The sequence below is a fragment of the Nothoprocta perdicaria genome, unplaced genomic scaffold, assembly GCF_003342845.1.
Source record: "Nothoprocta perdicaria isolate Ctin4 unplaced genomic scaffold, notPer1 scaffold_117, whole genome shotgun sequence".
Classification (NCBI taxonomy): domain Eukaryota; kingdom Metazoa; phylum Chordata; class Aves; order Tinamiformes; family Tinamidae; genus Nothoprocta; species Nothoprocta perdicaria.
Genome location: NW_020454283.1, coordinates 1416210 through 1441339, shown reverse-complemented (window position 1 = coordinate 1441339; position 25130 = coordinate 1416210). Strand labels below are relative to the sequence as shown.

Below are 25130 nucleotides of genomic sequence, written 5' to 3'. Positions count from 1 at the left end.
TTTTAGGCACCGTTCTCATCAGTGAATTGCTACTGTTTGGCTTTTTCAGGTGTTGGAATCACAGCCGTTGATTTAAGCTGCTTATCCCAAAATAAAAGCAGCCAGGTTTGGTCCAGGGCTTCCCTCCGAACCTTGGAAAGTTTTTGCATTTTAATGGTGGCGTGGTTTGGAACTTACAGGGTTCTGTTCCCTGCCATTAGTAATGAGGATGCCCTGGTTTTGTTGTTTTGTTTTGCCTTTTTTTTTCCCCCTCATTTGGTTTGTTTTTTTTTTGCTGTTTCTCACTTAGGTGCAATATAATTTGCTGACGCCGCCCATTGGCTGGGTGAGTGGATCCCAGGAGAGCAGCAGACGCAGCCCTGTCCCACTCTATCATGGATTTAAAGAAGTGGAAGAAAACTGGACCAAACACTGCTCAGCAGGTCAGCGGGGAGGGAAGTTAGAGACCTGTATAAGTCTTAAAATCCAAAAGAATTTGGGGAAATGGAGGAGAGAAGATAAAATCCGTCACTTTGAACGTGATTTTCTTCTCTTCCAGATGCAGTTCCACAGCCCAGGTTCTACTGCATCCTGTCTCTAGAAGCTTCTGAAGACGATCTGAACCGTCTGGATAGCTCGGTACTGGAATTCCGTCCTTCCTTCCTGCCTTGGTAGCTTATTTGAGAGAAATCAAGGCTGCCTGGGTTGTAGTGAAATAAAGATGAGCTGCATCGGCCCTCTCCCTGGACAGTGAAGCAGGAGGGACTGTCTCAAATGCTCCCCACTGCAGTTTGCCTGTTGATGGTCCTGACTTGGCCTCTCTTGCAGGTTTGCGAGGTCCTTTTTGCCCGCACTGTGAAGTACGATGAGCTTTACGCAGCGCTGACCTCCCTCCTGGCAGCCGGGTCGCAGTTCGATACGCTCAGGAGGAAAGAGAACAAAAGTGTCACTGCGCTGGTGAGGCTCCGTGTGCTGCTGGCATGTCTGCGTGGAGAAAAAAGGTCTTTTTGTATAAAAACTAAGCTAGACGGTGGTTGGAGGAATGAAGAAATTAAAATCTTATGGCTAATGGTAATGCTCTGGCAGTAGTAAGTTCTCTGTGAGTTTTTAAATTCACAACATGATTTGGACTTGCTGTATGTCCCTGAGAATTTCAGGAAGTTTGAAATATGAGGCTGACGCAAAATATTTTTGTGTAATTTTATTTTTCCTCAATTGTCTTTAGTCAGGTGGGATAGTTCTGCTGAATCTGCCCTTTTGAAAATTAAATTTGGTGCAGAATGTGTCAGAAACTCAGTCCAGCATTTGTCATCTGATTTGGCACGTCCATGGAAGTCTGAGGATCCTTGATGGACAGTATTACAGTGGCTGTAACAACTGCAGTAGCTGTTTTTCTCTACTAATCTGTCCAGCTGTGCTTCCTTCCAGGAGGCCTGTGCCCTTCAGTACTACTTCTTGATCCTGTGGCGGATCCTGGGGATTTTGCCTCCATCCAAAAGCTACATGAATCAGTTGGCCACGAACACGCCAGAGATGAGTGAATGTGACATTCTGCACACACTGCGCTGGTCCTCCCGCCTGCGCATCGCCTCTTACGTGGCGTGGATCAAGGTACAGCCTTGTCTTTACAGGGGTGTTTTGCAATGTTGGGATTGCAAATCTGGTATTTACACGGACTGCGTATGGGAACTGTGAGGGTTTGCTGACAAGAAATGGCCTCTTGGGGCTGCATTTTCTAAAACATTGCAGCTTGGTGGTTGCTAGAGTGGTTGATTGCGTAGTTCTTTAATTGTAGAGCTCTTCTAAATTGATGAGTGGTTTGAATCTTTTTCCCCATCTCTAGGATCACCTTACCAAGCAGGGCATGAAGGCAGAACATGCTGCATCTCTCACTGAACTGGCCTCGGGCAAGTGCAGCTCAGTGAAGTATGATGTGGAAATAGCGGAGGAGTATTTTGCTCGGCAGGTAGGCTGGTGTGAGTGCTGCTGTATGGAGCTCCTTTTTTTGTGCTATGATTGGCACTTACAGTTCCATCACTTTATATTTTAAGATATCTTCTTTCTGTGGCGTGGACTGCACTACTATTCTTCAGCTGCATGAAGTGCCCAGTTTACAGTCCATTTACACCCTCGATGCTGCCATTTCCAAGATCCAGGTGTCTCTAGATGAGCACTTTTCCAAGCTAGCTGCAGAAACCGATCCGCATAAGTCTTCAGAAATAACCAAGAACCTCTTGCCTGCTACATTGCAGCTTATTGACACTTATGCTACATTTACCAGGTATTGCCCTTAGCACCTCTGGTGGGCTTCCTTCTGTGCATAGTGTTTCACGTTTTGTTTCAGTTTCTTAGAGGTGGTTGCCTTATTTACAGTCCAGTGTGTTTGTTGTAACTCATGTCCTCTAGAATATGGAATATTAAAAAAAAAAAAGAGCAGCTTCTCAAGCACATATGTGTAGTTGATATTTCTCAGCAATCTACTTGTCTGATTTTGAGGACTTTTGCTGTAAGAATTATCACTCCGTGGCAAAAATCATTGGCAAAATGAGGAGAAAAGCTGTTTTTCTGCAAACTTGTGAGAGAGTGTGAGGTCTTCTAAACTCTCTTTGGCTCTAATGCAGAAAAACACAAAAGTAAATCTTTTTTTTTTTTTTGGACAGCCATTCCTGGCAAGTTGCTTAGAGGAGATAAAAGCCCTTAGTGCTCTCCCATGAGGCATGGGGCAGAACCTCTGAAGTTTACTCTCCGATTTGTCCCCGCGTCATCCCGCCGGGTTTGAAATGCTGAAGTCTTTCATGCTGAATGCTTTTCATCCTGAATGCAGGTCTTACTTGCTGCGGAGCCTCTCTGAAGAGGGCTCCCCTGAGCACAAACCCTCTGAAGAGAAGCTGCGAGGCTACGCTGCCGTGCTGGCAATCGGCTCCAGCCGCTGCAAGGCAAATACCCTAGGTGAGAGCAGTGCAGATGTCCTTTTGTGCGTGGCTGGAGCTTTCTGCAGTCTCGCCAACGTTGACTTCAAAACCCTTCACTGCCTGATGCCTTCCCTTTCTCAACCCCTTGCTTCAAATCAGTGTGTCACCCTGTTAGCAGCCGACTGGGTATCTTTTCCTTTTAGCGTGGTAGCAGCTGAAAAAGAGGAGACTTTGAAAGAATAACTATCTTGTGGGATTATCTGTCTTCTAAAAGCTTTTTAGAGCCATGTCAGCGCTCCAGCAGCGAAGCGCGGCGTAGTATGGAGAGTTCTGAAATGCTCACATCCCCGAGACTGTTGTGAATTAATACTTTTTTCTTGCTTACTCTTGCCCTCTTAAGGCCAAAGAAGCTGCAAAGCTCACACAAACTTTAGTGGTAATCTTGACTTGTAGAAAAGCATGAAACGGGCCTTCAGCAGAAGTAGAGTTCAGACTTAACTACTTCTTTCTGATCAAGATATTTATGACTAGTTCAAGTCGGGATCTAGTTTTAAACAGTGTCTTAGCAGCAGTCCAGTTTTTCCCAGTATCCCTGAACCCTCTCAATGACAATGTGTTGACTGCAGGCCCAACGCTCGTTCAGAATTTGCCGTCAGCCGTACAGACTTTATGCGAGTCGTGGACCAACATTCACACAAACGAGTTTCCCAACATTGGCTCGTGGGTGAGTGCCATCCTGTGGAGAAATCCACTATAATCCTAACTCCCCAAGTGCCCGTGGGTGCGGGGCTAATGCGCTCTTCGGTTTAAAGATAACGACTTGTGTTTGCTTGTTTTTCCTGCTTTTCCATGTCTGTTCGTAGCGCAACGCCTTTGCCAACGACACGATCCCCGCAGAGAGCTACATCGGCGCGGTGCAGGCGGCGCACCTCGGCACGCTGTGCAGCCAGAGCCTGCCTCTCGCTGCCTCCCTGAAACACACCCTCCTCTCCCTCGTCAGGCTCACCGGGGACCTCATCGTGTAAGAGGCTGCTTTTGGGTGTTCTTCCTTGTTAACGGTCTTCTCTGGTGAATTCCTCTTTTCCTCTGACCCTCTTGATAGAGCACTGCCTGAACCGGGATGTGTGTTTTGAATGAAGCCTTTAATTGAGATATTTTCAGTGTGAAGTTCTAATTTCAAAAATAAATGAAAAATGGCCATGCAGTCTCTATCAGATACCACCATCCTGAGAGAAACCTGTAGTACCTCCTGTTGAAGCCGGATGCAAAAAACGTGGAATATCAACTGCAACAATGCCAATCTAACTAATTAATTTGTATTTTATTACTGCTCAGCTGTGTGATATTTTCGAAGCATAGGGAAGAAGTGAAATGAAAGCATGAAAGATTTTTATTTATGTATTTATTTTCCCAGTGGCTTATTTTAAGATATTTTTAAATAAGTGGATACTGACAACACAGACATACCTGAAAGCCATAAGACTAGGATAGTTTGCTTAGGAAAATGGTGAAACTGTATATGTACAAAAAAAAAAAAAGCAAGATCTTGGGAATGAGAACTGTTTTACTCAGGGAAAAATCGTTGACAATATATTTATCACTGCTTTTTGAAAAGGGCTTTTAATTTAGGCTTCTGTCCAGACTTGTCCTACTGGTGTGATTTTTGATTCATTTGGTAGTAAAACTTCTTTGCTGTGTGCTGTAGATGTTTATCGTTGGTTGTTCTTTGGTGTGTTTTCAAGGTGGTCGGATGATTTGAACCCACCACAGGTGATTCATTCTCTGCTGCCCCTTCTTCTGGAGAGCAGCACAGAGAGCGTGGCGGAGATAAGCAGCAACTCCCTAGAAAGGATCTTGGGCCCTGCGGAATCCGATGAATTCCTCGCACGTGTTTATGAAAAACTGATCACAGGCTGCTATAACATCCTGGCCAGTCACTCGGATCCCAACAGGTAGTAAGTAGTCCTCTTTCAACAAAGCTGCTTGCAGAGAATTTCTACAATATTTTAAAATAACAGTATAGTTTCTAAAGCAGCAGAACAGCATGAGCAAGCTGTCAAAACCAGCTTATCTTCATCTGTTGAAGACTACTGTGCTTGCTGAGCTGAGCCTTGATTTAGGCAACGTGGGTTTTAGGCATTTGCTGTAACTCTGACTCCCGCGATAGATCAGGGTACTTTTGATTTAAGCAAATAGAAAATTATGGAAATAAAGTGCAAAATCAGAGCTGGAGATGTCAGCCTCACTTGCCTTTTTCTCTCTTTTGCCCTTACCTGGAGGCCTAATCCTTGCTGTATAATGGCAAGCTAGACATTTGCTTCCCTCCCCTGACTTGCTGTATGTATAGAGAGAATAAGCTTAATGCGCAGGCGTTGATTCCACTGATCCAGACCCTAAAACTGTTAGGCCTGATGATACTGCGTCTTGTTAACACTGATCCCCTCTGCATAGAAGGTTTTCAGAGGGAGATCTACCGTGCCTTGTGGTAGACAATGTAAATGGAATTGGATTTTGTTTGTGGGTGCATTGTGGAGAACGGATGAACAGAGGAAGGAACAGAGGAGAGCTAAAAGAGACTTAAAGTGTAAAAAGAGCCACCAGTTAGAGGAATTTGTGATGCAATGTGTCTGAGAGGTCTAGGTTATTAGAGGATTCTGACTGTAACTTTCCTACAGCATCATCTGCTGCTCTTTTTCTGACCATTTGGTGGTTTTGTTGGTATTTGTATCATGGTAGTTGATTAGTTCTTTGGCTCCTCCATTGTGGAAGAAGAATCGCTTTCAGCTACCAGAGGGTTTATTTAGAATTGCGTTAGCAAAATATTGGTCACTTCTTGACTCTCAGAATTGTTGAAACTGTTGGAATTTTGCTTATATACTCTTAGTTAATATGCATCTTTGATCCTCAGTGGCCTGGATGAGACCATCTTGGAGGAATGTTTGCAGCATCTGGAGAAACAGCTGGAGAGCAGCCAGGCCCGAAAAGCCATGGAGGAATTCTTTTCAGAAAGGTAAGGCCATCCAGCAAATTGTAGGCCAAGGACTTTATTTCTCTGCTTTTCTCTTAGCTTTCATCCTTGACACTTAGATTAAAGCCTTGGTGCAGAAAAATGCAGAGCTCTGTAAGGGCAGGGCACTTGACAAGCAGCAGAGGCTAGTGAAAATTTTTTCCTCCTTCCAACAGTGGAGAATTGGTCCAGATCATGATGGCGACAGCCAACGAGAACCTGTCAGCCAAGTTTTGTAACAGGGTGCTGAAATTCTTCACCAAGCTCTTCCAGCTAAGTAAGTGCTTGCACTCGCTGTCTGCATCGTTCCTCTGTGTGCCCGGTGCTGGTCTTGTGCTAGAGAGATTGCAATGGGAAGGTGCTAGAGAGAGGAGCTCTGAAAGGAAGTGACAGCTTTGCGCTTTTTCCTGTTGTGGTCATGTTTTGCTCTTTTCTTTCTCTCTCCTACTCAGCTGCGCTTGAATGTTTTTGTCCATGCGGTTTAGGTCTGGGGAGAAGAGCGATGGAATTTTTGTGCTCATGATGCCAGTGAGGAAATAATTCCTTATGCGTTAGGCTCTTCATAGCTGATGACTTATCACAGCAAAGGCAAGGGTCTGAGAGAAGCTAGCAAAGGCCCAACATTTAGGATGATTTCCGGTCAGCTCTTAGCTTCATACTCTTGTGTGTGAACGTGTGGAGTCTATTCTGTTTTGCACTGGGTACAAGTCCAAATGGAGCATTTTGTATCTGAGATCAGGAACAGAGGGAAAAACGTTTTCAAAAACATCCTATGACAATGTTGCTGTCGCTCACTGGTGATTTTTCCTTAGCTGAGAAGAGTCCCAACCCCAGCCTGCTGCGCCTCTGCGGCTCTTTGGCCCAGCTGGCTTGTGTGGAACCCGTGCGTCTGCAGGCCTGGCTGACTCGGATGACCATGTCACCACCCAAAGACTCGGATCAACTGGACGTCGTTCAAGAGAACAGGCAACTGCTGCAGCTCTTGACGACTTACATTGTTCGGGAAAACAGGTACAAAGCACAGTCTTTGTCACTGATGCACTTTAATTAGTTTTGCTCTGTAGCTATGCCAATTAATTATGAGTTGCCTTCCAGTAGAATAACCACAGTGAGGCTGTTTGAAGCCCCTCTCGCAGCGTAGGGTTTAGTTTTACTTCAGCAGGCGACGCGTCTGCAACTTTCTTCTTCTTTTTGATCAGCCAAGTTGGAGAGGGCGTGTGCACCGTGCTGCTGAGCACTCTCATCCCGATGGCAACGGAAATGCTGGCCAACGGCGACGGGGCCGGCTTTCCCGAACTCATGGTTGTGATGGCCACCTTGGCCAGCGCGGGACAAGGGGCAGGACATCTCCAGCTTCACGGGGCTGCTGTGGACTGGCTGGGCAGATGGTAAGAGCAAACTCGTTGTCACTCTTTAAGTAATTACTGCATTGATGCTTCCCTGTTGCTGATGGAAAACAAACTAAATACTCGAAGCTATTCGCAGTTTATATCGAGTTTATACTTCCCAAAGACTGCTAGTAGTTAGAACTACTTTTTTCTCTCCTGTTGCAGCAAGAAATACCTGTCTCAAAAGAACGTGATAGAAAAAATGAATGCCAACGTCATGCAGGGCAAGGTGAGACTTGTGTCTGTTGCTCAGTTTGTGGGAACACAGCCCGTGCCTGAGGTTTATCAGCTGGCCTGCTCTGCTTGCGTGGTGGGAACTGAAATGGATGTGACTGTGTGTGCAGGTGCTCGTTAGGGTTCCCTGCCTTTTACTAGCTCTCATGGGCTGGTGATGTGTCAGTGTTGATTGACTGTTTGCTTACAGCACGTTACCATCCTGGAGTGCACGTGCCATATTGTCTCTTACCTGGCCGACGTCACCAACGCGCTGAGCCAGAGCAGTGGCCAAGGACCAAGTCACCTTTCCGTTGATGGGGAAGAACGAGCTATTGAGGTGGATTCAGACTGGGTGGAAGAGTTGGCTGTGGAGGAGGAAGACTCTCAAGCTGAAGATTCAGTAAGTGATAGTTAATGATTAATGCAACAAATGAGATGGGAATTTCTGTTGCAGCTTCCCAAACAGAGTGGCTGAGGTTATAAATTAAGATATTTTTGTCTATTCCTTATGTGAGGTTGAGTGAAGAGCCTCAGTTGTCAGATTTGGAAGGGAATATCCATTGTTCTCGCATGAATCTTTTGCTCTTGTAATGTCCAGAAAAGGCAAAAATTTTTCTTAAAACAAGAAAAGAAGAATAACGCAGAATAAGATGTCTGTTTTTACCTACTTATCTAATATATTATCTAATCTTATCAAACCCAATATCAATTATTTTGTTATTTTATCTACTTGTTATCAATGATCAATTATTAGGTTTTACATTGATGAGCAACTTTGAGTAAGCTTTCCACTACTGGGTGAAAAGCAAGGTGTTATTAACTCATTCTGCAAAATTTGTCACTTGAAAATAATGTGGTGGTTTTTTTTTTTTTTGGTTTTTTTTTTTTTTTTTTTTTTTTTTTTTTTTCCTTTATATTGATTCATTCTTTCCAGTTACTGTAAAATGAGACCGCATCCTCTCTCGAGCTTTGATTCCAGCTGCCTCCTTTGGTGTAGGTGGTGCTAAAACTCACATTCAGTAGAAGAGAAACCCACTCTGTACCATGTACCTTTACTGTGTCCATGCAATTGTAATGCCAAACTAAAACATCCTTCTTCTCTTGTAGGATGAAGATTCTCTTTGCAATAAGCTCTGTACCTTCACCATCACTCAGAAGGAATTTATGAACCAACATTGGTAAGAATCTTTCAAGACTTCCTGGTCAGAATTGCAGCCTGATATTTCTGGCCATTGAAGAGGAGAGAAATGAAATCTGTAGACTTCATAGAGAGAAACTGTAATTTTTAACTCGTATGGTTTATTTTGTGCAGGTATCATTGTCACACTTGCAAGATGGTTGATGGGGTTGGTGTTTGCACGGTTTGTGCTAAAGTTTGTCACAAGGATCATGAAATTTCTTATGCCAAATACGGATCGTTCTTCTGTGACTGTGGAGCCAAGGAGGATGGCAGTTGCCTGGTAAACTGTCTTTTTGTCAAAATTCAAGTAGTTTGGCCCCCCAAAAGTGATTTCATGTGTTTTTTTTTAAGGACATCTGAGGACTTTTTTGTTCTGCAGGACTTTTATGTCACGATACAAATGCATGAGAGTACTGAAACTTGAAGGCCCTGGCTTTAGAATGAACTTCTCCTCCTCCTCCTAATTTACAGCTTGTCTAGTGACTTTTCACCAAATAATAAATGCATTGACAAGTCTCTCTGCAGATGGCAAATGGGAATCTACCTACTGTATCCAGAATTAACAAGATGGCTTAAGCTGTCCAGCTGTCAGATACCAGCTCTCCCCATGCTTTCCACTAGCAGCAACTAAGTTGATGTCCAATATGAGATGGCTTTTCTAAGAGTGGGTGGAGAGTGATGTGCAGGATAGAGGATGGTTGTTCTTGCTTCATTGCAATTGCATTCTACAAGAACTGCATTTTGCTTTTCAAAACTACGTTATTACTGCTATTACAATCTGTATTTTGTCAATGGTTAAAAAATGAGTCCGTGTAGGGTTTTCAGGATTGCTGTTTCCCTCTCAGGCTTTGGTGAAGAGGACGCCCAGCAGCGGTATGAGCTCCACCATGAAAGAATCTGCCTTCCAGAGCGAGCCCAGGGTGCCCGAGAGCGTCATTCGACATTCAAGCACGTCTCCTGCAGAGAAAGCCAAGGTCACCATCAGTGAGGGGAAGGGCTCTGATGAAGAAAAGCCCAAGAAGAGCAGCCTGTGCAGAAACGTTGAGGGCTGCCGGGAGGAACTGCAGTCCCAGGTATGATTATCTTCTAGCTGGGAAGGTCATCTGTGGTAAGGGTTAGTTTTGATTTCTGTAACGAGTACTATCAGTAGCAGGTTAGCTCAGTGAGGGTTGCATTTTAAGCACACTTTGTTGGTTATAAGCTAAGTTAACATTTTTTTCTGTGTGCTTTTCATTGTGCCAGTGGAGATCATAAATTTTGAAGAATAACTGAAACGCAGCTCTTGTGGAGATTCCCAGCAGGACTGTTTTGTGACGACTTGCCGTGTCTGTTTCTCGTAGGCCAACTTCTCATTTGCTCCCTTGGTGCTGGAGATGCTGAATTTCTTGATGGATGCCATTCAGATCAACTTCCAGCAAGCTTCAGCCATGGGCAGCAGCAGTCGTGCGCAGCAAGCTCTCAACGAGCTGCACACTTTGGACAAGACAGTCGAAATGACCGATCAGCTAATGGTAGGACACTAAAGCTGTTAAGAATATTCAAAGTGTAGAGATTACCCAAGCAGAACAGTTTCAGTCTTGAACTTTTCTGTGTTCTTTATTGCTCGTGACTCAGGTGCCGACGCTTGGCTCTCAAGAAGGTGCTTTTGAGAATGTCCGCATGAACTACAGCGGTGACCAGGGCCAGACCATCCGGCAGCTGATCAGCGCCCACGTGCTGCGGCGGGTGGCCATGTGCGTGCTGTCCTCCCCGCACGGCCGGCGCCAGCACCTGGCTGTGAGCCACGAGAAGGGCAAGGTGGGTGCTCAGAAGACGGGTGCCTCCAGCTCTGCGGAGGAGGTTGGGTTGTAAAGAATGAAAGCCTTAAAACACTAAACGACAATGATGATGATGATTCGGGCTCCCTGTTGTCATTGTGGGTCTTCTGTAAAGTGTTAGAGAACTGAGGAAAAGCTCTTCAGAGAAAGTGTTCTTGCAGCATTCAGTGAAAACCCGACGACGGGGGGAATATAACCATAGAATGGAAGTTGCAGTGTGATTTCCCCTCACCCCGATGTTGAAGTTGGATAACTTAAGTTTGATTCATTTTGTAGATTACAGTCCTCCAGCTTTCTGCATTGCTGAAACAAGCAGACTCCAGCAAAAGAAAATTGACCCTTACTCGCCTGGCATCTGCCCCAGTTCCATTTACTGTCCTGAGCCTGACTGGAAACCCCTGCAAGGAAGACTACCTGGCCGTGTGTGGACTAAAAGTAAGCATGTGATGAGCCTTTTTCTAGGCAGTTGGAGCTATCATCTCCAGCCAGAATGTCTGGCTTTGCTCTGAGGAGTTGAGAATTAAAAGCTCCCAAGATCCGTCACTAATTTTAGCTGCAAAATCACTTTCATTAGGCACTACTTCATTTACTTTATGTATGAATAATTGGATAAATTGGACACTGCCCCACTTAAAGTATTTCTTCTGTGTAGCCCAATTTTACGTTAAGCAGGGAGTTGAGATTTAGCTGTGTGAAACTTAAAATGTATTAGAACTAGTCTGCAACAACTCTGGTGTTTGGCAGCCAGGACACTTCTGTATATTCTCTAAAACTCAGATTCATCCTTTACAGTTCAGTTTGTGTAGTCTGTTCTTCAGCTGAGAAACAGTTGGGCTTGGACGTATCTAACGTAGTGTGTAGGAAGGTAGGAGTCTAGATTCCTCCTGCATGGATCACTGGAGCTCATGGGAATGCTGCCTTTTCTCTCTCCTCTTGGCTTAGAAAATGTTTCTGCTATTTGACTCGTGCTTTTCGTTGCTCTAGGACTGCCACGTGTTAACCTTCAGCAGCTCTGGGTCGGTCTCTGATCACTTGGTGCTTCACCCCCAACTGGCCACTGGAAATTTCATCATTAAAGCTGTGTGGCTGCCAGGATCTCAAACGGAGCTTGCTATTGTCACTGCAGACTTTGTGAAGGTACAGTTAGCCCTAAGCCATCGGTGATACTTCGTTGTCTTGTTTCAAACATCAGAGCCTGGGTCTCGACGCTGAGTTGCCTGTGGGAGAATATTACAGTGTTCTTAGAAATGAATTTGAAATATATTACAAATGTACTGCATTTTTAAAGAAATTTTTCGTAACATCTAGTAGACATTTCCTTGTCTCAGCCTGTGTCTCCTTGCATCATCAAAAAGGGCAGTTCTCTTGCTTTTAACACTTAACTTTTCCTGCTTCTCTCCACAGATTTATGATCTTTCTGTAGATGCCTTGAGCCCAACATTCTATTTCCTGCTGCCAAGCTCCAAAATCAGGGATGTCACATTTCTCTTCAACGAAGAGGGGAAGAACATCATAGTGATCATGTCCTCTGCTGGGTACATATACACCCAGCTCATGGAGGAAGCGAGCAGTGCCCAGCACGGCCCCTTCTACGTCACCAACGTGCTTGAAGTGAACCATGAAGACCTCAAGGTAATGGTGATTTCCCTTCCTTATGATAGGAGCTGCAGTGATTTTCTCTTTCATATACATCTGAGAGTCGAAAGCAGAAATTTTCTCTTTTTTTCCCCCCTTCTTTTTTTTTTTTTTTTTTTTCTAGTCTAGATCAGCTTGGTTGCTGTTCCTCTAAAGAGAGAAAATATCCTTGCAGGGAAAGGGGGTGGGGGTGAAAATTAAACCCCTTGATCCTTTCATCTAGAAAACGGATCGTGTTTTCCATGCTTGGGTCTGAAGTTCCACCCAGCAGGGTCTCGCAGCAGGGAGATGGTTTCAGAGCGGGGCTCTCTGCCACGCGAGGCGCTCCAGAGGGGCAGCAAGCAGAAGGGATGAGGTTATCAGCCGAGGCTGCAGCGATGCTGGGAGCTGCTCTTTCAACTGGGCAGCAGCTCTGCACTGCTCTTGGTGCACACGAGGCGTGCAGGGGCCTTTTGAAATCTGCCCACGTTTTACACGGTGCTTTTCCTTCAGAAGGCTCCAAAACAGGGAGATAGATGAGAGGGCCTGCAGGAAAGCTCTTTTATGAGCCGAGAACGTGGGGAGGGCTCCGTGTGGGATTGTCGGGCGCCGTTTGAGCGTGCGGGCACCGCGGCTGAGCACGCTTCCCGCAGCCCGCGGGGACGCGCAGGATCCTGCTGCAGAGCCTTTGAAGTGTCTGATGGACAAGTTCACCAAGGCACTCGGCTTAGAAAATTGTCATTTAGGGCTGGGTTTAGGGTGGCGGGGGGAGCTGGGGAGTGGGGAAGAGGCTTTGGAAATAATTCTGTCAGCTGAGGAATTGAAATGCCCGCCTGCTCGGGAGCTTTTTGCAAGATGTGTGCTTAATGCCCTTGCCTTTCCCTGATCCTGCAGGACAGCAATGGCCAGGTGGCAGGAGGAGGCGTGTCCGTGTATTACTCCCATGTCCTGCAGATGTTGTTCTTCAGTTACTGCCAAGGCAAGTCCTTTGCAGCCACCGTCAGCCGAGCCAGTCTGGAGGTGCAGCGGCTGTTCCCCATCAACATAAAGAGGTGAGACTCACCTGGAAGGCTCCCCCAGTTCATTTCATACAAATTATTCCTCGCAAGCTCTGGCCACGAGGAGCTGAGTTATTGTGTGAAATTCCTGTTTTCAGACGATGATCTCATGTTGTTCTCTGCCGTTTCTGCCCTAATTTCAAAACGGTTTGAAACCAAGGCTGGCTGTGTGGGCAGCGGGGCATGAATGCATTTCTTCTGCTCTCTGGGATCTCACAGCAGAGAGGTGGCTTCAGAGCAGCCTTGCTGCTCCGTGCGGAGCTGCTGCTGGTGCAGCAGCTGGAACTGATGGGATTAGCCGCCCGCATGGGGGATGCAGATCAGGAAGCCTTTGTTTCCTTGCGGCACCAGAACTGCAGTGGACCTTGTGCATATTAAGGCTCATCTTCAGCCTTCCCTGAGCGGGGACCTATCTCTTATGCTACAAAAATGTCAAGAAAAAAGCTCTTCTGTCATCTGCTCTGAAAACCAGAGTTGGCTGCTTAGGCCACTGACAGCCTACTGCAGTCTCGCTAGCTTAAGACAAAGCTGCTGTCTTCAATATTAGTAAAAGTGTCAGGTTCCGGGAACTCCCTTGCTCCTGGTCGGGTTTGGTCTAATCTCTTTTGCAGCTTTTTGTTTCAAGGAGCAGAATCACGGAGGTTCCCCCTTGGTGTCTTGCAGTTCAAACGGTGGCAGCAAGACTTCCCCGGCACTGTGCCAGTGGTCCGAGGTGATGAACCACCCCGGGCTGGTGTGCTGCGTCCAGCAGACCACGGGCGTCCCGCTCGTGGTGATGGTCAAGCCGGATACCTTCCTCATCCAGGAGATCAAGACGTTGCCAGCCAAAGCGAAGGTCAGTCGTGGCTCCCAGCATTTTGGGCCCTTCAGATGTGCGCTCTTGGATTTCTTTGCAGTTCGTTTTTCTTAATGCAAGCTCTTGTCATGGTGCCCTCAAGAAGATGCCCACTTGTGACGGCTTTTACCTGCTGTTGGGAACAGCTGTTTTGTTTTGCAATCTGTTTGACTATCCATATTATTAAAGCATTCAAAATGTATTTTTACCTCTTGCCTCCAAACAGTTCCATTTTGCTCTAGTTATTATCATCGTCAAGCTTCTCAGCCTTAATGTTTGTGACCTCTTTCAAGGAAAGAGTTTATGGCTGCAAGGTGTTGCCAGGTCCTTCCCTTGACTTCCATGGGCTCCCTTTCCAGATTCAGGACATGGTGGCTATCCGGCACACAGCCTGCAACGAGCAGCAGAGGACTACGATGATCCTGCTGTGCGAGGACGGCAGTCTGCGCATCTACATGGCCAACGTGGAAAACACTTCCTACTGGCTCCAGCCCTCGCTCCAGCCCAGCAGTGTCATCAGCATCATGAAGCCCGTCCGCAAGCGCAAGGCAGCTGCCATTAGTAAGGCCTTTCTTCTCGTGTGTGTCTTGGTCAGGGTGCTAGTGGCAAATCCAGGTGTGAAAATTGCTCTTCGTCCTCTAGAAACTTCACACCTGCCCTTCTGACAATTGCTAGGTAGCCTCAGGACCGACAGTCATGGTGGAACGTGTTTATAGGCATATATAATAAATAAATAACTGGCAGCCATGGGCATTTCCAAAGGAAGTGAGCTCAATCTACAGCTTTTGTACCTTAGCTTCACCTTTTAATATTGCTTGTAAAGAGATTGTCTCTCTCTTTTCTTTTAGCAACTCGTACATCCAGTCAAGTAAACTTCCCTATTGACTTCTTTGAGCACAACCAGCAGCTCACGGACGTGGAGTTTGGGGGCAACGACCTGCTGCAGGTTTACAATGCTCAGCAGATAAAGCACCGGCTCAATTCCACGGGCATGTATGTGGCCAACACCAAGGTAAGTGAGATGGCTTGGGGACCCTCTTAGGCTGCTGGGTGACATTACTGGCAAGGTTGAGGGTGTGTCTTTGCTCAGAAGGCTGCATTGTTTTACAAACAGAATTGTTTTTTTGCACAGTCCTGTGCAAAAGCAGTAATGCTGTTAAATAAACACAGGAGGCACCTAGGTACAGATTTCCATTGTATGCTCAAACACAGACATCTGAGCAGTCAGCTCAGCATGCAAATCACAGCCGGGCTTCTGCTTTCAAGGATTAATCCTCTACTATGGGGAGGCTCTATAGAGCAAACAGTGTGTCTGCTTTCACGCGCAGGACCTCCAACAACCAGGCGTTTCCTTCTAAAAATAGCACCATAGAGCGGGTATTTTAATTCTCCGTGCCATGGTGCAAAATAGCCTTGCAGGGAGATGCTGTCATATAAGTTTGTGCCTCGCAGTGTTTTTTGCCTTGCCCTGTGTGAGCTGTGCTTCGTCTCCCGCAGCCTGGGGGTTTCACCGTCGAAGTGACCAACAACAACAGCACGATGGTGATGACAGGCATGCGGATCCAGATTGGCACGCAGGCCATAGAGCGAGCGCCCTCCTACCTGGAGATATTTGGGCGCACCATGCAGCTCAACTTGACGAGGGCTCGCTGGTTTGATTTCCCGTTCACTCGCGAGGAAGCCCTGCAGGCTGACAAGAAGCTCACTGTCTTCAGTAAGTCTCTGTGGGTTGCTTGCCTCGACCCCCTCTTGGATGGCCTTGTTGAAGCCATTGGGCTTGATGTCGCACTAGAGTGGATTTCCACAAGCTCCTTCATCTGACCACAGAGAAGGGTTGAGGTGCAGGTCCTGCCCGTGCAGTGTTTCTTGAGGGCCATTTATTTGTTATAGAGAACAAATGTGCAGCATTTCAGTTCAACTGGAGAATTTTGTGTTGAGGTAACACAGAAGGAAAGCGACTCTGTAAAGAGGTGAAGCTCTGAGTGGATGTTTACGAGGGTGTAACTGTTATCCTGACCTGAAGAAGTTGTTCTCGTTGATATTCAGGAGCAAGTATTTTGTGAATGTCTAAGAAACCTCTCTTGTTGCTGCAGTTGGGGCTTCTGTGGATCCTGCTGGAGTCACCATGATCGATTCCATAAAGATTTATGGCAAAACCAAAGAGCAGTTCGGGTGGCCCGACGAGCCCCCTGAGGATTTTCCATCTGCTTCCGTGAGCAACGTTTGTCCCTCAAACCTGAACCAAGGGAATGGCACTGGAGACACAGAGACAACTGCACCCGCTGCTGCCAGCGGAACCGTTCTGGAGAGGTATCTCTCTAGCCTTGCTTTTATTTGCCTTTGAAAACTGACAAGTTGCTCTAGATACGCTTGTGATCCCTTAACTGGGAGGACATACAGGGTTAGCGAAGCCTTCTCTTTGCTACAAAACATCTGCAGAGTTAGTGATGTTCTTCCCAAGAGGGTGTCCCACTTAACTCTTGAAGTGTCTGGTGGAGTGGAGGAGCAGAGGGCCGTTCTGTGCTCATGCTTCATGCGGCTGAGTTCAGTTGTTCTGGCTGTCTTGATGAGCTGGAGGAGATAGCTCCTGCCTCGGCCCATTTCCTCCTTTCGAGGTAGCCCCTTTTCCAGTCCCCAACAAAGGTTGGGCCCTCTGAACCTGAGGTCAGTTTTGAGGGAGATGTGATGTCCTTGGACCTTGTCCTAGAGGAGCGGTTCCCAACAGCTTATCTTATAGGCAGGACTTTATGGGGCTGTGTATCAGAAACAAGAGAACTTTTCCATCCATCCTATTTTCTTTCCGGGAGCCTATTTGGTCTGTAGGGATGGGGGGAAAACTGCAAGCAGGCAGGAACAGGAGGGAAAATGGTCCGAGAGGAACCAGCACTGCTGAGAAAGAAGCGTTTTAAGGTGTACGCAGCTTGACTCAAGTGGAGTAAGTGACTGAAATGACTTGAAGGACAAATGATTTTTGTCCTAGTCAGCGCCATACCTAAAGGGGCAGTTGCATCCAGGTGAAGGCTTTCAGCATCCGTTGGTGTCCTGTGATTATGTTACATAATAGTGCATGGAATTTTTTTCCTGGAGCTAGCTGCGCTTCCCTCCTCTGCTGCGGCATCTCCACAAGGTGTCTCTCTGTGCACAGACATGCTTTGTGGTGGGGGGCGGTTCAGAGCAGTGAGGTTGTTTTCTCAAAACCCAGAACCCCCCAAAATGGTGATTTCTCTCTAAGTGTTACAAAACGTCTTTACCTTATAATGGGCCTCCTGAGTAGCAGCAGCTAACGGCAGGCAAGAGGCAGCTTTCCCCTCAGAACTTGGGTGTCTGCACCTTGCAACTCGAGTGCTGCATTAAGCCGTGCGCTTGGCTTCTCTGCTAGGTGCTCTGGAGATCCTTTAATTTTCTTTTGCTATTAGGTAGAAGGAGTCATGCTTAGATTTACTGTACATATTGCTCTGCCAGCTTCATTATTTCCCCCATTTAATTTGCCTTTTGCTTAGACTGTGTTCTAGGGAGTGTTTCTGTGAGCTTTACACACATATATATATTTTTTTTCCTTTTTCTTTGCTCCCCCAAAGTTCAGACACCGAGTCCCTAACCACCTTGGACCGGTCAGTATGCCATCCTTTTCTCTGCACGAGTGAGTGTGTGTCAGAGAGCCTGAACACATGCTGTGGCTTCTGTTGACTGTTTTATGGGGTTTTCTTTGTTTGTTTGTTTTGTTTCGTTTATTTATTCATTCAAGTGCCATTTGCTGCTTTACATTCTGGTCATTGCATGGCAGATGATTTAGCACAATGTAAAGAGGAGGCAAATTTACTGCTTTTGGCTGGATCCAGCATTGGATCCACTGTTGGTTGGACAGACTCTTCTGGCTTTCGTCCCTGCTCGTGTCTCCTTCTCCCCCTTACATTCCCCTACCAGCTCTGTGGAGAGTGGCTGAGAGTAGGGGACCGTCCTGCCACTTATCACCCCCACAGCAGAGAATCTGCCGCCTCCCGGTGCTCCCTGTGCTCCGTAGCATCTGCTCCGTCCTCGTGGTTCCCTCCCGTTATCCGTGCTCTCTGTTTTGGTTTGTCTGACGGTGGTTCAGGGAGCTGTACCCTGAGGGCGGTTGGGCTGCAAGCTGTAAATAAGGTTTCCCTTCCTATACGTAAGGTTTCCCTCTCTATACATAAGGTTTCCCTCGGGGCGAGTGTTTTACTAACCTGCCTCAACCCGCTGCCCCGAGCTCCCCAGCTCAGGCCCGTTGCACTTCAGCATCCCTTGCTTGGGTCATACTGGGTGCTCAGAGCGAATTTTCCTCCCAAATCTTTTGGGCTCAAACTCCAAATTGGAAAGAGCAACCTGTGTGGAAATAGGGAGCGGGTGGAATCTCGCTCCCTTGGAGAAGTCGGTTCCGCTTTTTCCCATGTGTCATGCCAAGCCTTGATCTGCAGTCATATGTACGTCTGTGGGCCATGGTGAATTGGTACTGTCAAGACAATCCAAGTTATCCCTGCTGCAGGCTGCGTAAGGAAATGTTTTATCCTCTTTGGTAGAGAAAAGCCCCTGTCTTTCAGCTGTGGATTATTAAAGCAGTCCTAAGTTTGTCTGTGAGCGTGAGCCAGGTTTAACTCTGGTCTGTAACACAATGAAATGATATGCATGGTGCCTGTGGCAGGTTTTATCATGCTTTGATTTTGTACTTGGCATTCGTTAGCTGTCTCTGAGCTACTCACGACTGTAGCCTGCATAAAGCAAAGTGCTAAGGAGGGAGAGGGGCTGCTGTACTCAAGGCTGCTTTTCTTTCTCCCTCCAGGCTAGTAGTGAGTTCTTTAGAAGCGCTCGAAAGCTGCTTTGCTGTGGGACCAGTCAACGAGAAGGCAAGTAACTTTGTGAATAGGGGCTTGAGCTTTGCGAGGAGGGGCAAGATCAGCAGCACCTCCTGCAGCCCCGGGGGCCTGATACCGCCAGAGAGCCGCATCCGCTTCGCTCCCAGCCCTGATCCGAAAGTTGACTTAGCGAAAAGCACTTGAAACTACTTTCAGATGACAGTTGGCATTTGCATTTATTGCTGGTTTGTGTGTGTGTGTGCGCGCTGTAGAGTGACCTCATTTGCAAAAGCAGCAGGGTGGCAGCCCACAGATCTCAGAAGCACTTGTGTGTATGAAATATCCTTTAAATGTCAACTAATAAATTGAGTCGGGATATCAAAACTAGGCTGAATGGAGGTAGAAACCTGCATCCTCAGTGAGGATGAGCAAAGTGAAGGGGGGAGCCTCAGGTTCATTGGGAAATCAGATTATTTTGTGTTGCCTTCATGGTAAATGTACTCAGGAATATGTTTTTTGTCTGTTTGGGGAGCAGGAGAAGAATAAGGCGGCAGCTCAGGAGCTGGCCACCATGCTGCTGTCCATGCCGGCTCCTTCCAGTGTCCAGCAGCAAACGAAGAGCCTCTTGGCCAGCTTGCACACCAGCCGCTCGGCGTACCATAACCACAAGGTAACGCGCAGGGAGGAGCCGGCCGTCCCTGTCACTCGTCAGCTTATGGCTGAGCTGCAGCACACCCCTGGGAAGAGCTGCATCCGTGCAGGTTTATTCCTGCTGGGTACATTTCCTTCAGGTGTTGCTGCCTGCCCTTCTGGCAGCGTTTCATTAGAACTGCACAACCTAAAATACTTTTGGGAGACTTTGGTGGGGAGTGATATTGATTATTTTAGAGAAATCATTATATTTAAGCACGTGAGGTTTGTCTGCCAGATGTTTCCCATGGGTCTGCTTCCCATTTCTGCAGGCATCTCATTTAGCGTGGTAGGAAAATGCAAGGGTAAATAATGACTAGTCTGCGCACTAACATAATTTTAGATGAATATGTAGATTCTTGTTGCAAGTTGTTTGCTTGCCAGTTGGCAAGCAAAGACCGCATTTATACACAGTCCTTTCCATTCATATCTAAGTCTGTGGAGAAAAAAAATGATGCAAATCAGTAATTTGGCCAGACTCTTTCCTGTTGTTAATTGTCTTTTTAATATCAGTTGTCCTTCTTGAATGACACTGAGCAAGAGTTAATGCAGGGAGTGCCAAATTTCCCCATGATGTTTCCCCATATTTCAGTTGTTTTGATGCTGCCACCTCTTTTGTTCCTTTGCCTACGGTGTCTTTTTCTTTATAGGATCAAGCATTGCTCAGTAAAGCCATTCAGTACTTGAGTTCCTCAACCAAAGAAGGGAAGGATCTTGATCCTGAAGTGTTCCAGAGGTTGGTCATCACTGCTCGATCCATTGCTATCATGAGACCCAACAATCTCGTTCATTACACGGAGTCAAAACTGCCACCGTTGGAATCAGGTAGATGAGTCTGGGTTTTTATTCAGTTTTCTCGTGTGATAACTGAGCTTGTCGTGTGGTGTCTGGTTCAGCATTGCAGTGATCAGAAATACTTTGTTCTGGAGAGCTTTAAATTAGCGAAGACACTGTGAACATTCACAGATCCTTTCACCTTTCTTCTCTAAAGGGCTACTGTTCCACAATCTCTGTAGAATTTACACTATTTAAATCTAACAAATGCCACAGTTCAGGCAATAAGGCAGGAAAGCAGCATCCTTAGCATGGATTCAGAGCAAAGATATTAAAAGGGATCAATTGCTGCTGTAAGGAAATAAAGGTTCCCACAAATACGCTTTGGCAGAAGATGCAGAGGACTGCTTATAATACATGTCTCTCTCTTGAGCAATCCCAGTTTTTAAAGTATAAACAGGACTTGACATGTTTGGTATGAAATGGTCCTTGTAATGAGGATATCAGAGCCTCCAACAAAAGCCGTTTCAAATAAACTTAGTGTTACTCTGCTGATTGAAGCTTTTGCCTGTGCAAATTTGACAGCTCTTCTTTGATCTGTACAGAGAGTGAAGAAGGACAAGAGGCCCAGAAACATGCTGAAGGAGAAGGGTGCACGTTTATTACCCAGCTGGTCAACCACTTCTGGAAACTGCACGCGTCAAAACCCAAAAATGCCTTTCTTGCTCCTGCCTGCTTGCCAGGTGCGCCAGCTGTTCATTTGCTCTAGTCAGGCTTGTGTATTTTGCAGAAACCTACTTTAAGCTTGTAAATAAATGAATAAGTGACTGGTTCCAAATTCGACTTAAAATCTTAATCATGCCATGTATGCATTCTAAGTACATCTGCACATTCTGCTCTAGGGCTTTTGTTAAACATTAGGGGACTGATGGTTTCTTTGTATTTGATAGTGTGGATGGTCATTTTGGTGTCAGAGGATATTCAGCAGCTCTGGCATGTGGCATGTGCACTGTTAGTGTTCCTTACGTTAGACTAGCACGACTGTAGGATTAACTCACTTTGAACTGGAACCAGAAGACGCTTCCAGGAGTGTCGTTCCAGGTAGACGATCACAGTTCTGTTTTCCTCCCTCTTCAGGTCTGACTCACGTTGAGGCCACAGTCAATGCTTTGGTGGACATTATTCACGGATACTGCACTTGTGAACTGGACTGTATCCACACAGCATCCAAGATCTACATGCAGATGTTACTTTGCCCTGTACGTAACCTCGCTCTGCTCTATGTTGTCCTGTAGCGTTGGTAACGTGGAGACAGTTAAGCAGAAAGTCATGTGAAATGAAACACACAACTGGGAGACAAGCAAACAAATGAGAAAATTCTCTCTCCCTGTACTTTAGTAATGTGTGTCGTGCACTGCATGTGGAAAGAGAAGTAAAGCTGGTGGAAATGCAACGTTTAGAATTCAGGAGGTGACTTGCACCTTCCATGCCTTGCGACCAGCAGAGAATCAGAAGTGTATCTTTAGTTGCGTTTCCATGTACAGCAAAGGAGCAGTAAAAACTCAAAGTTTACCAATTAACTGTTAATCCCGTAGGATCCTGCAGTGAGCTTTTCTTGCAAGCAAGCTTTGATCAGAGTGCTGAGACCGAGGAACAAGCGGAGACATGTGACTTTGCCATCTTCCCCTCGGAGCAATACTCCCATGGGTATGCAAGATCCCTTTGTCTTTATCTTTAAACAAGCATGACCTGCCTTCTTGGTAGGTCATCACATAAAGCAATAAGGGGCTCATTTTTTTAACTATAATATATATAACTATATATTTGTCCTTTAAATGGAACAAAAACTGTCTTTCTGCAGTCTTGTTTTTTCTTTCTTCTCTTTTGTCCCCTAAGTCTATATTCTTTCAACATTCGGCCCTCCCTTGATACTACAAGTTTCAAATTCAAGATCTAAGATAGACCTGTTTCAGTGGTAGGGACATCTGGCTCTTTGCCCTAGGGATATAGTAGTTCAGACAACTGTAGTATTTTTGTTTGTATTTTCAAGTCCTTAGAAACCAGTATTGAAAATGTGTGCAAACTGAAATTAGTGCATCAGATTTCCACCCAGAGTTGTTTTTTTAGCATTTATGTGAATTGTAGTTGTCACAGAAGCTGTTAAAGACTGTGGGTAAATGCAGGACAGCTTAGTTTTTTTCCATCCAGCTTATCCCATACTCTTAGGGAGACTTGCAGGCTTGAAGGTATTAAAGTTTCAGCCTCACAAATGCTTCCGATTCCTGCAACAGGTAGAAGTGGGATTAAAAACCTAATACTGAGGTGCAGCGTTGAAACCCATTGTTATAGAGCTGGCACACTGTTGATGCTCATGATATCAGTGACCTTGTTCTTGACCTGGGGAAAGAGTGTGTTTGTGACCTTTATCTTCCATAATTTCAGGAGATAAAGATGATGATGATGACGATGATGCAGAAGACAAGCTGCAGAGCTCTGGAATCGCAAATGGCGAGCATATCCGACAGGAGAGCCAGGAGCAAAGCGAGGTTGATCACGGGGACTTTGAGATGGTGGTAAGTCTGGAGCACTCCTCTTTGGAGCTTTTCAAGTCTGTTATTTGCGTGGATTTAATTTAGTTATGATGGATCAACCTGTAGAGCTCCGTTAGCTAGTTTGACAGCAGCTCTCACTGTGTTCCTTCTCCCCAGTCCGAATCAATGGTGCTGGAGACTTCTGAAAATGTGAATAATGGGAACCCTTCCCCCCTGGAGGCTCTTCTGGCTGGAGCAGAGGGTTTCCCGCCAATGCTGGACATTCCTCCAGATGCAGATGATGAAACGATGGTGGAATTGGCTATTGCCTTGAGCCTGCAACAAGATCAGCAAGGTGGGATTGTGTGTGTTATTGGTAGTCAAAAAGACAAGCAGGATATCAGGATATTGAGAAGGAAATGGAGCAGAAACTATTGATGTGACCGCTAACAAAGCAGAGTTAATAGAACTTAAAAACGTCCTGGAAGGCCAATGAGCTCTCTCTTCTTGAAAGCTTTTTTTACCCTCATGTTCATTTGTTCCTCTCTTGCAGGGAGCAGCAGTAGTGCCCTTGGACTTCAGAGCTTAGGACTGTCTGGCCAAGCACCCAGCTCTTCTTCTCTTGATGCTGGGACGCTCTCTGATACTACAGCATCAGGTAACTGTTCACTGCAAAGAATCAAACATTTTAAACTCATATAAAAAAATATACAACTATCCTGCTTGTGCTCTGCTGTCTTCTGCAGTGCTTAATTTTTTTCAAAATGCTTTTGCAAAAGAGCGCTTCAGCAGGCTGCTGTTTTGCTCATTGCTGTGAAATGAGCCATACCACTAGATATTTGCAGCTTAAAGGCTGTTTTTGCTTTTCTTGTGCTTAGGTGGCTGTAACGGCCCTAATTAAGGAAAAGTGTCTGGGGGTGAATTTTTGATCTTGCATGTGGATAGGATTGAAGTTGATCTGGATGCCAGTTTTGGCAATGTGCTACCTCTTTATTTAATATTAGGAAGACCTAATAATTAAAATGCAGGAAGATCTAAAAATAAATAAATACAACGTTATGCTCTTAACTTCCTTGGTGTTTTCCCAGGCCCAGGGCAAACACTTAGGAAATTGTTTCTGTGCAGGCAGAATGTTGTGTGCTGCCTGCACTTGCATGTGTTAGCATCTGCTGGTATCAGTAGCTAACAGCATGTGCTTTTCACTTGTTTTTATGATTGTTACTCAGTTCTCTTTAGCAAGTTTCATCTGTGATTTCTAAATGCTGAATTAAAATTTTCTGATAAATAAGGTTTTGAAGAATCAATTATTACTGTTGGCTTTGTGTCAAGCATATAACTATCTATTTGATGAGAAGGCTTCCTTCTCCAAAGACCCCCCTTCCCTGCTTTTAGCAGGCATGAATGTACTAATGACACCTCCAAATTCTTTTATGATTCTTAATTGAAAATTGCCCGAGAAACCAAAGATGAATCCTTATGGCTTTCCTTTCTCAGTGCCTGCTGCTTTTGGAGCCGCACCAAGACGCTGTTTTTACTTGTAACAGCTCTCGTTATCCTTCTAGCTCCAGCGTCCGACGACGAAGGCAGCACAGCTGCGACTGATGGCTCGACCCTCCGCACGTCGCCGGCCGAGCACGGCGGCAGCGTGGGCTCCGAGAGCGGCGGCAGCGCCGTGGACTCGGTGGCTGGCGAGCACAGCGGTGAGCACCTCTTGCTGCGCGTCACACCACAGCTTTGCGGCGTGGCAAGGAGAGGATGCAAGATGGAAAGAATTCCCTAGCTTGCTGCATGCCTTTTGATGGGATAGAATTTAAAGGTCATCAGTAATCATAGAATGGTTAAGGTTGGAAGGACCTCCAGAGGTCTTCTAGTCCAACCCCCTGCACATGCAGGGTCACCCAGAGCATGTGGCACAGGGCTGCATCCAAGTGGATCACAGACTTCTGCAAAAAAAATATGTCTGTATTGCAATCAGTATACCTCTTTCAGCTCTACGTTTGTAATTATTGCTGTGGAACCGGTTCAGTTTGGGCCATAAAGATGAGGGTGGCGAAGAGGACATTGCTAGTGGTGTTAAGCAGTATCTGTGCAAGTGACACCTGAGGTTTTAAGGCTGAAGATAACCACAGACCCCGTCTCCTTATGGCCATACTTTTGAAAGGATAGTTCAACTTTGTGGGTTGCCATTGCTGGCGTTATGGTGACTCCAGCATATGGGTTATATGGGTTGCATATGTTCCATTTTTCTAATAATGTCTTTTTGCTTTTTCTCTCCCTCTCCCTCTCCCTCTCCCTCTCCCTCTCCCTCTCCCTCT

The 25130-nt window shown here is 46.0% G+C and overlaps 1 protein-coding gene across 1 annotated transcript in view; it reads left to right on the top strand.

Annotated features, from left to right (window-relative positions):
* Positions 1-25130, top strand: part of UBR4 (ubiquitin protein ligase E3 component n-recognin 4) — a 69523-nt gene that overhangs the window by 12478 nt on the left and 31915 nt on the right. The window contains exons 20-60 of the mRNA XM_026053661.1: positions 290-422; positions 539-618; positions 808-936; positions 1408-1590; positions 1823-1945; positions 2031-2260; positions 2804-2928; positions 3518-3615; positions 3755-3912; positions 4634-4843; positions 5800-5901; positions 6075-6175; positions 6711-6909; positions 7098-7286; positions 7452-7515; positions 7711-7902; positions 8610-8680; positions 8815-8962; positions 9528-9755; positions 10023-10193; positions 10297-10479; positions 10776-10934; positions 11484-11636; positions 11904-12131; positions 13008-13165; positions 13835-14006; positions 14366-14567; positions 14855-15018; positions 15504-15720; positions 16100-16316; positions 17585-17617; positions 18808-18871; positions 19356-19490; positions 20161-20335; positions 20890-21027; positions 21422-21543; positions 21880-21991; positions 22727-22857; positions 22993-23170; positions 23369-23473; positions 24378-24515. Coding sequence (XP_025909446.1) covers positions 290-422; positions 539-618; positions 808-936; positions 1408-1590; positions 1823-1945; positions 2031-2260; positions 2804-2928; positions 3518-3615; positions 3755-3912; positions 4634-4843; positions 5800-5901; positions 6075-6175; positions 6711-6909; positions 7098-7286; positions 7452-7515; positions 7711-7902; positions 8610-8680; positions 8815-8962; positions 9528-9755; positions 10023-10193; positions 10297-10479; positions 10776-10934; positions 11484-11636; positions 11904-12131; positions 13008-13165; positions 13835-14006; positions 14366-14567; positions 14855-15018; positions 15504-15720; positions 16100-16316; positions 17585-17617; positions 18808-18871; positions 19356-19490; positions 20161-20335; positions 20890-21027; positions 21422-21543; positions 21880-21991; positions 22727-22857; positions 22993-23170; positions 23369-23473; positions 24378-24515 — 6118 coding nt within the window. The remainder of the gene's footprint in view (positions 1-289; positions 423-538; positions 619-807; positions 937-1407; positions 1591-1822; positions 1946-2030; positions 2261-2803; positions 2929-3517; positions 3616-3754; positions 3913-4633; positions 4844-5799; positions 5902-6074; positions 6176-6710; positions 6910-7097; positions 7287-7451; positions 7516-7710; positions 7903-8609; positions 8681-8814; positions 8963-9527; positions 9756-10022; positions 10194-10296; positions 10480-10775; positions 10935-11483; positions 11637-11903; positions 12132-13007; positions 13166-13834; positions 14007-14365; positions 14568-14854; positions 15019-15503; positions 15721-16099; positions 16317-17584; positions 17618-18807; positions 18872-19355; positions 19491-20160; positions 20336-20889; positions 21028-21421; positions 21544-21879; positions 21992-22726; positions 22858-22992; positions 23171-23368; positions 23474-24377; positions 24516-25130) is intronic.